The 9,881-nt window shown below is 33.3% G+C and overlaps 1 protein-coding gene across 1 annotated transcript; it reads right to left on the reverse strand.

Annotated features, from left to right (window-relative positions):
* Positions 1–1,923: 1,923 nt before the first annotated feature.
* On the reverse strand, positions 1,924–8,709 carry LOC141719103 (uncharacterized). Its single transcript, XM_074521486.1, has 12 exons — positions 8,281–8,709; positions 7,953–8,054; positions 7,283–7,363; positions 6,557–6,666; positions 6,332–6,467; positions 6,143–6,241; positions 4,409–4,508; positions 3,861–4,303; positions 3,543–3,716; positions 3,252–3,449; positions 2,451–2,768; positions 1,924–2,188 (listed from the first exon to the last, which is right to left on the reverse strand). Exons 1-12 carry the CDS (start codon positions 8,575–8,577, stop codon positions 2,096–2,098), a joined length of 2,151 nt encoding a protein of 716 aa, XP_074377587.1. The 5' UTR covers positions 8,578–8,709; the 3' UTR covers positions 1,924–2,095.
* Between the last annotated feature and the right edge of the window lie 1,172 nt (positions 8,710–9,881).

Here is a 9,881-nt window from a genome sequence, read left to right on the forward strand (position 1 = left end):
TCTTGCAACAGGAGCAAAAGTCTCATCATAGTCAATTCTCTCTTCTTGTGAGTAGCCTTTAGCAACCAGCCTTGCTTTGTTTCTAGTAACAATTCCATTTTCATCCATTTTGTTCTTGTACACCCACTTAGTTCCAATTATGCGTCTGTTCTTTGGTGCAGGGACTAATTTCCAAACTTTGTTCCTCTCAAACTGATTCAGCTCCTCCTGTATAGCACATATCCAATCAGGATCCACTAGGGCTTCTTCAATTTTCTTGGGCTCTACTTGAGATAGAAAACATGCATGTAGGCATTCATTAGCAGTTGCACTTCAAGTTCTCACACCAGCTGAGGGATCACCAATAATAGCTTCTACTGTATGACTCCTATCTCACTTTCTAGTGTGTGTCTGTTGACTAGTGCCTTCATCATTTTCTTCAGTATTACCATGACTGTCATTTCCACTCTCTCCTTCTCCCCCCTGAGTTTGTGCCATCAAATTCAGGTGTCTGAAGAGAGCTTTCAATCCCATGATTTTGTTCAAAGGTCTCTTTATTTGTCATTTGTTGTGCCATAACTTCATCTTCCTCATCAGAATCACTATCAATGGTTAGATTCTCAAATGCAAGGGCTTCAGCATCATTTACATCAAGGTATTCCAAGCCTGGACACTTGTCATCATCAAAAGTCACATCTGTGCTTTCCATAATTTTCTTTTGATCAATCACATAAACTTTGTAGGCTGTTATTTCCAATGAATATCCCAGAAAAATTGCTTCAAAAACTTTAGAGTCAAATTTTCCCACATATTCAGAGTTGTCTTTTAGAATATAACACTTGCTTCCAAACACATGTAGATGCTTCACTGTAGGCTTCCTGTTAGACATGATTGAGTAAGGTGATTTGCCATGAGCTTTATTGATGAGATATCTGTTTTGAGTGTAGCATGCAGTATTAATAGCCTCTTCCCAAAAACTAGTTGGCAACTGAGTATCTTGTACCAAGGTTCTAGCAGCTTCAACCAATGTTCTATTTTTCCTCTCAACTACTCCATTTTGTTGAGGTGTTCTAGCTGCTGAAAATTCTTGAACAATGTCTTTGCTTTTGCAGAATTCACATAATGTTGAGTTTCTGAATTCTGTTCCATTATCACTCCTTAATCTTTTCACACTAACTTTTCCTTCAGCTTGCTTCTCAATTTTCTTGATGTGCTCAATTATAATGTTTGGAGTTTCATCTTTAGAGTACATGAACTCAACCCAAGTGTATCTTGAAAAATCATCAACCATGACAAGGGCATATTTGTTCCTTGAAATGGACAAGACATTTACTGGCCCAAACAAGTCCATGTGAATAAGTTGCAGAGGTGCACTTATAGAATTCACATATTTTGACTTGTGACTTGATCTTTTCATTTTTCCTTTCTGACAAGCTTCACAAACTTCCAGTTGAGCAAATTCCAGACTGGGCATGTCTCTCACAAGCTCCTTCTTGACTAAGGTGTTGATTGCTTTGAAATTCAAGTGAGATAGATTCTTATGCCACAATTTGCTTTACTCTTCTGATGCCTTGGTGTAAAAACAACACACTACATCCTTATTTATTGAGTCTAAGTCTGCAACAAATAAACTTCCCTTTCTTACTCCTTTAAGAGCAATTTCACCAGTCTTTTTGCTAATAAAAGCACAATCTTCTTTGTTGAAAACCTCTGTCTGCAAATTGTTTAACACTTAGAAGATTTACTTCTAATCTAGCAACTAGTGCTACATCTTCAATGACAACATTTCCAGAAATAATCTTGCCATATCTCATTGTGAATCCTTTGTTGTTGTCTCCAAAAGTCACCAAAGGGCCAGCCATCTCCAAAAGTCACGAAATCTAGATAACAGTATCCCAATGTGTTCACAATCATAGTAGAAAAAATGGAATGAAGAAAAGAACATGTCAAAAAACTGTAATGATCACACTAACTCGGCGTGTTTAGCAATTGTAATGATTTTCCTATACGACAAAAATGCATCCCTTGAAAATTTACAAAATTACTCTTTCCAAACAATAAATAATCTAATATTGTGTAATTTACACAAAGTGAATTTTTGCCAGAGTGCATAGAACTATGAAAAAATTTGCTGTATGACAGTCTCTGCATTCCCATTGTACTCCACTAGAAGGTGGATCGCATCTGCCCTTGGCAAAGCAAGAAATTCCTGCACCATATATGTTATAATAAGTAATATAAAAGGCTTATGGACAAGTAATTCTGAACCGGGCAACAAAACCAGTCATAAAAGCAGGAAGTGGGATGATCCAACAAAATGTGTTTGGCAAATTCGCCAACAATTACCAATTACCCTTTTTCATTTATGACTTCCAACATTGCACTAGACAAAATAAAATAATTAAATCTCTCCTGCCCTATTAATTGTAATGAAATACTATAAATTACTTGAAAGAGAGTGCAAAACTCACCATGACTTTAATTATGGCACTTTCTTCACAAGCATCTTTGGATGATACTTGTGCTGGGCTATTGCTATCTTCCTTTGTCATACTTGAAGATACGGTAACCTGGGAAGAATCCCGGGCGCAAATATCTGCAATTGCCTTGCAAGTAGAATCAGCAAGCAAAGAAGTACTAATGTCTTTAAGTGAATCAATCTTAAGAAGACCTTCAAACCCATCTTTACACATTTGAAGTTTAAACCACTCATTATGTGTGTGCAGTGTCGTCCTTATGATCTTCATAAGCCGGGGTTCTTCAATACCAAGCCTTCTACCAATAGCAACCTATACATGATCATGACCATAATAAAGTCAAAATTATAGACACCTGATTATTTCTTACCATGCATGCACTTGAACAAGGGAAGAATTCAAGCTTGGTATCTACAAGCAAATTGATGTCTACATGTTCCTTATCCTACGTTATATTTTCTCATATACTAGATGGTACCAAATGTAACCGCTGAGTAAAAACAGTGGACTTCAAGAATCATGATGCAGATCAACAGCACAAAATTACTGCTTTTGATAAAACTATAATTCCAAAGATCAATTGTGGCCAACAGATGAAGAACCTTCAAACCCAGCAGCAAAAAAAAATTAGGAAAAAGAGGAAGAAGCAAGAAATAACATTTTTAACTCTCTTGCTAGTAGTTCAGGAAGTCTAAATCATGCTTTAGAAGGATACCAGCAGTTTTCAACTACCCATCTAACTTATACAGGAATATCACCTGCAAGTCATTTAGACTTGGGTAAGTAGTGAAATACCTGGAGTGAAGTTGCAATAGCATACAATGCCGAATCATCTGTCGATATCACTTCACTAGGTCTGAGTAAAGTCATCAAGGTTTCCTTCAATGGTTTTAGCAAGGTTGGATTTCTAGCTCCCAAAGGGCCTAAAGTAGCAGAAGCAATCTTAAGAGCACTAGAATGATCACCCATTCTGACTAGCTTCAAAAATTCGATCTGGAAAAAAGAAGAGAAGTGCATGGCTTATCAAGCTCGATAACTTAAAATGCATTTTGTTCAATTTCAAGTATAGCAATGGGAACTACACACCTGCTTTAGCTGGAACAGCAAATGAGAATTCTGGGTAAAAAAGTTAGGGTCTATAACATTTATTTCTTCCACGACCTCGGCAGCCATTCCTCTGCTTGCAAGTTCCTTCAATCTGAGCACAATCTCATACCTATTTTCCATATTGCTTGCTGTATCTAACGTGAATAATTTCTCCTGTAGAACAAAAGTAGATTGATAGTAAAACACCAACAAAATTTCAAGATTTTTTTTAATTACCTGTAGATCTAAGTACAGGGACGGAAGGAGCCATAATGGAGCTAAACAACTTGCTTTATAATTAGAATCTCAATTAGTTACCTGCTGTAGGTTTATCATATAGGGGTTGGAAGGAGCTATAATAGTGCTATCATCGTGCTTGCTACTTCCATTTATAACTTCAGAAGTCGTCTCAAAATCCTCCTGTCTTCCTCTCCAGCGCTTGCGTTTGTTCCTCTTTGCAATACCCTGACCTCTATCTCTTTGCAAGACTTTTGACATTCCGGTCTGATTGGTTCCACTGGTACTACAGTCTTCGTGGTTGCTTGTGGTTTCGCATGGATATCGCTCTTCAGTATCAATAGTTTGTGAGCTAATCATATCGGCGTCGGCTTCAATAGAAGATGCTAGTTGAGAGATATCAGCGGAGATTTCAGAACCATGTTTATTAGTTCCGCATTCATGATCAGACGAAATCCCTGATAAACACCCCGGCTCAGGTAAAGCACTTTTCAGTTTTCCAGACATAACATGAACTTCTTGTGCTGGAGAAGGAATAAATAAGTTAAAGAGTTGAAACAAAACATTAAAAATGGATATTAAATATAATCTAGCTAAATGCAAAAGTACACGAGTGGCCAAATATTCACCAGATGCAGAACCAGAATCAACGATTCCCCTGTAGACGCAATACTCGTGGACAAGGTCATCCAGAATGGAAATATCCAATTTCATCCGGCATAATTCATTCTGCAAAAGAAAATCGACACATAAGACAAAAATCCATGGCAGCAAAGCAGATATGTCCAGAAATTACTGGACATATATTCAGTTTCACATTCAAGTTTAGCTCATCCATAATTTTCATCTTATTGATTTCTAGATAAGTAATTTAAACCAAAAACAGAGACAGATAAAAGTTGAAAGGTTCTCTTAAATAACCAAAAAAATATTCTAAGTACTGATGAGTAAGTTTGCACATTTGAACATTGGTTTGCACCTGAGTTCATAATAATTAATTAGCATATCAAGTGTTTACACAAATCCATCAATACTATTACAAGTTCTTTCTTTTTAAACAATTGGATTTGCACCTGAGTTCATCATTATTAATTAGCATGTCAAGTATAAATCTTTATTTTTAATATGTTCTTCATGGTACTTGCACCACAAAACTTTGACAGTATATTTAGAGCTAGTAGTGTAAATATCAATTTTACTACATAATTATGTAACCTCAAAAATTAACTAGTATGCTTAAAACTTATAGTATAAAACAATAATTTTAATATATAAAGAATGGGATTCAAACCCAAAATATTTTTGTCCAACTTTTATAGTTGGCTAGTACCATAATTATGATATTTTAATGTGTTGATGGAATTAAGACTCTAGAATTTTGTAATTCAATTACGTATTATAAATTTATACCCATGTTGATGCCAAACCAATAACTAGAGTATTAGTTTATATATATTTTATATTATTATTTAGATATACGTGTATTTTGTTATTAATACGTATATAATCTATTAGGAAAATTTTAGATTATAGTAGTAGAAATAAAATAAAGGATTTATTTCCTTTAATTAGTAATGAAAAGTATTCAGTTTCCAGGAAGTTACTTGGCTTCCAAGTAATAATGATCTATACAATCTCATGTAATTTTCCATTATGGAATAAAGTTGATTATTATTGAAATTCAGAATTGTTTCTCTTTTGTCTCTTTTGTTATGGGTTGTGATCCTAACAAACCTCTCTTTTGCGGTTGAGATATCCTAGGGGTAGTGATTCTTCTTCAGTTGTATCACCTTATGCGTGGATTTTCTGCGGTTAATCCACATTTATATATTTTTACTTGTTTTTAACTCTTCAGTATGAGCATGTTTGGCTTATCTTAAAAAAAAGCTTGTCACTAATATTTAGTGAGTTATATATAAGTTACAAGTAAAAATATACTTATAATTTAAGCAAAGTAGGTGGTAAATTATTATTTACAAGTTACTCAATTTTTAGTACAATGTTATTGGAGCAACTAAAGAGAAAACACTTCTTGGAATATAAATGATTAACTTGTGTATTTATAAATTATCTTTATTCAGGGAATTTAAAATATATAAGTGACGTCTCCTTCCTCACCCGAATTCCCATATATCATCAAATTTGTCGAATTCTGGTATCCATGTAGTACGCACCTGTATCCCTTGCTTCTTCGTCTAGAACTATCTTATAATACACAATTTTAGCAACTAATTTACAGCACATTCACAAATTTCTTAAATATTTGCTATTATTACCATGTTAGGAGCCTTGCACAAGGCTTGCCTTATTACTCTATCAAGGAAGTACTGTTTCTACACAATAAAAGTACAGATTCAACCAACCTGAAATGCTTGGGGCAAGTTACCCTTGGCAAACCTCAAGCTATCAACAGCCCCTTGTCTTGTAAGCTCCACAGCATGTGCAAGTGCTTGTACATCGACCTGGTGTCAGAATCAAGCGATCATTGTAAACAATTAATTTCAATAAAAAACAATTCGATTCAAGACAAAGAAACTCTAGTCAACTCTCACCTCGTCAAAAGGAGGGGCTACATACAAACTCTCCTGTGGCTTTGCAGCTAGATCACGTTCCTCTAAGAGTAACCTCTCAGTTAGATCTGAAATGGGTGATGAAATTCCTTGACGCAAGCAAAATCCTTTGTGTATGCTGCCGAATATTAAAAAAACTGCTTATCACACTGTATGGGGAGAGACGACAAGAATAGAACATGGAAAAAATAATATGAATCGATGTACCTTATTAGGTATCTCACGGCCATAGATAAAACAGGGTCATATGCATGTAACTGTGCTCTTAAAACAGAAGACATCAATCCAGCAATGTCGATTCTCTTCTTTTCAGACCACTGAAACCCAAATACATAAAATTTGTTACAAGTAACTCACCATGTCACCCTAAAATTAAATTAAAAATACCATTTATCCTCAACTTATTAGGATAGGCTGAAGTCCATTGGCTTATAGAAGTCTAGTGTAGACAATAAGAAAATTAAAAAAATAAAATAAAAGAAAAGAATAAAACACGAAAATTCCTCTATTCTAAGAAGATGGCGTAGGTTCTAAAAGAACTGCCATTAGACAACAATATATGTAAACTGAGTGTGGACATTAAATAAATATAGTTCAAACGTATATTTTAAATAGGTCTGATCAAAGAACATATATCATCAAAAATCATAAAAGATCTTACAAAAGTATATTTCTAATTACAAGAGCATATATTAATTTCTGTGGAACTCAAAAACGATAAAGGATCTTATTATATTTTTATAATTGTATATTTCTACTTCAAAATTTACTTTAAAGTTAAAAAATACTTAATACATACATTATTCTACTTATAAGTTACGTTCAAGATAAGCCAAACGGGCATGCGTCACATACTAGTACGTACTCCTTTCTATACACTTCTGTTCTGATTCAGATAATTTAACAAATGCAAGAGAAATAACTCAAGCCTACCTCATCGGCCACAGGAGAGGTCTTATCATTCTTGTCATAAATGAAGGCCAATAGGACATGCTTAAATTCCTCATATGCTTCCTATGATCGAGAGCGAACATATGTTAGATCCTAATGAGAACTAAAAATCGATGAATAATTGAAATTTCTATATGAGTAGAATGAAAAGGTCCCCCTAAAACTTCAAAAGAAAAAAAAACAATCATTTAAAAATTTAAGAAACCATGTAATAAACAGGAAATAAACTTCACAACAAACTTGAGGTAGATACAGTTGGTCAGTATTCATCTTTAATAAGGTCCTAACTCATAAGTGGTCATCTCATTATTGGCTTTGGGAAATTCCCCAGCTCTAAACTTATTGTCACCCTCAAATAAAATAATACAGGAGAAACTAAACACATAAATCAGGTGGATTGTTATACCCTATTTTAAAATGTCAGAACTTGACTTTCAACATGTCTATATCCTTAAGGGGCACAAACGACAGTAACAAAACAACTATTTAGACAAATCAGTTTTATAAAACTTCCACCCTGACTAATGACTGCTAATAAATTGCCAATGTGCACAATTCAATTATTCTACGTCGCGGAATTTCTATACAGTGTACTACAAAACTCTGTAAAGAAGTAGCAAACAAATAGATTTCAAGTTCAGAAAATAAATACCGGATATGCATCAAGCGCGCAAGGAGCTAGTCCTGTCCGCAAGCAAGCCATTGCAGATGCTTGATCCTCCGAGGTTCCTTTCCTCAAAAGCTCAATAAATTTCTGTTACATCAAATCACAAAACGCAAACTGTAAAACAAACTCAAACAATTCTAATTTTTCTAAACTCAAAAGTGAATATTGATTGTACAAATAACAATAATCATTCTTATCATGATTATAATTATAATTATAGTTCTTAATTCGCAAAATACATAATTATAGTACTTAATTCGCAAATTACAGCATAATTACTTTCAACCAGAGAGAGAGAGAGAGAGAGAGGAACCTGTTTGTGTAACAGAAAGAGAAGTCGGTGATCATCGAGAATGAAGGGAGCGTGAAGGCGAAGAAGATCAATAGCAGAATCAATGTCACCGAGAACAATCAAGCGTCTAATTTGACGAATTAGGAGGCGCGATTGATAAGAGGAAGAAGAAAAAGAAGATAACGAAGAAGACGATGTAGATGAAGAAGATGGGGACGAAACAGGCGATGAATCTTCAATCAAGTTCTCTGATTTGGCGAATTCGATAACAAGTGCGTCGAGTGTTTCCCAATTTACAGGCGTAGATGATGAATCCATGTGTAATTCTCTCGCCTGGGATATTTTTCTGTGTTGATGATATATGATATGAATGCGATTGTTGTGTGTTTATTGAGAGATAGGGGTAGAAAGCTGGGAGACTAATGAAACCGGTGGCGGTTTTAAAGGCTTTGTTGTTTTTTCTTCGTTCATCCTAAATGCACTAAAATTTTAATAAGAAATTATCATATAATCCTTTTATCTATTAAATGTTTTGGAAACTAATTAAATGCATTTTGACATCCTATTAAATATACTTGTGATTTCAAGGGCTAATCACTTAATTCCAATTTTACTTTAATAGTAGGTTATTAACTTCGCCTAATTTTAAATTTATTTTATATTTTATTACTCGTTCATTTTTAGTTGTCACATTTTTTATTAATTAAATTAATCAATTTTTAATTAAATATTAAATATTACTCTTGAACATTTAAAAAAATTGAAAATTACATATTAAAGTAGATTAAATATACTTTTCAATGATATAATTTTTTTATTTTGTTCAATTATAATGTATTAATAATTTTTGGTTTTTTTTGCTAAATAAATTTTGGTTATTTTGACGGCACGCAAGTCAAATGTGACGTTAAAAAGGTACGGAAGGAGTAATATTTAGCTGAAAAGTTTGTACACTTTAAAATTAAGTTTATTAAGTTTAAAATTGATATTAATATTTTCTTTGTACATGATTTTTTATACTTGTAAGTAATATTCTAAATATCAATTAACTCTATTTACCTGTTTTCGAAGTTTAGTCCGATCTGATTTTCAAGTAATCGGGTCCAAGAATGCTTTTCTAATAAAAGTCAGTCTAAATTCGGTTTGACTTCGACTACGTAAAATCAAACTCCAGAGTTTAACTTTTACTCGGGGTTAAAATTCAGTTTTTACTTCCGAGTACTCATTCCGCGTATTCTCCAAGTTTCAAGTTTTGACTTTTCAAGAACAAAATCAAGTCGGTCTGAGTTCCGATTTTACAACCTTACTTATAAGAAAGTTAACAAATATGAATATAAAATTATTATATTTAATTTCATTTTTTAATGAAAATAATTCATTTAAATTTCATGTAGACATAAAATATGTCTTTTGAAGTTAATATGTTCTCACATATTTTCTTATTTTTGGTACATATATTTTCTTAAATTAAATATGAACCAAATGCTAAAAATTTGAAAAAAGTATAATAAATAGAGTAATTCATTTTAGCATATTTGTTATTATTGTTCATATTTATACTATATTATAATAATCGAAATGGGGTATAATTTGGTTCAACGGTTATTCCCTAATTTTACTTA

Source organism: Apium graveolens, chromosome 4 (assembly GCF_009905375.1).
Source record: "Apium graveolens cultivar Ventura chromosome 4, ASM990537v1, whole genome shotgun sequence".
NCBI lineage: Eukaryota > Viridiplantae > Streptophyta > Magnoliopsida > Apiales > Apiaceae > Apium > Apium graveolens.

Bases quoted from the DNA above. Each gene is read 5' to 3' on its own strand.
- LOC141719103 (XM_074521486.1), bottom strand. From the start codon at position 8,577: ATGGATTCATCATCTACGCCTGTAAATTGGGAAACACTCGACGCACTT. The intron at 7,364-7,952 runs GTATTTATTTTC...TCTCGATCATAG, and splicing joins GCGCGCTTGATGCATATCCG to GAAGCATATGAGGAATTTAA. The intron at 6,667-7,282 runs GTAGGCTTGAGT...TTTGGGTTTCAG, and splicing joins CCTCTCCTGTGGCCGATGAG to TGGTCTGAAAAGAAGAGAAT.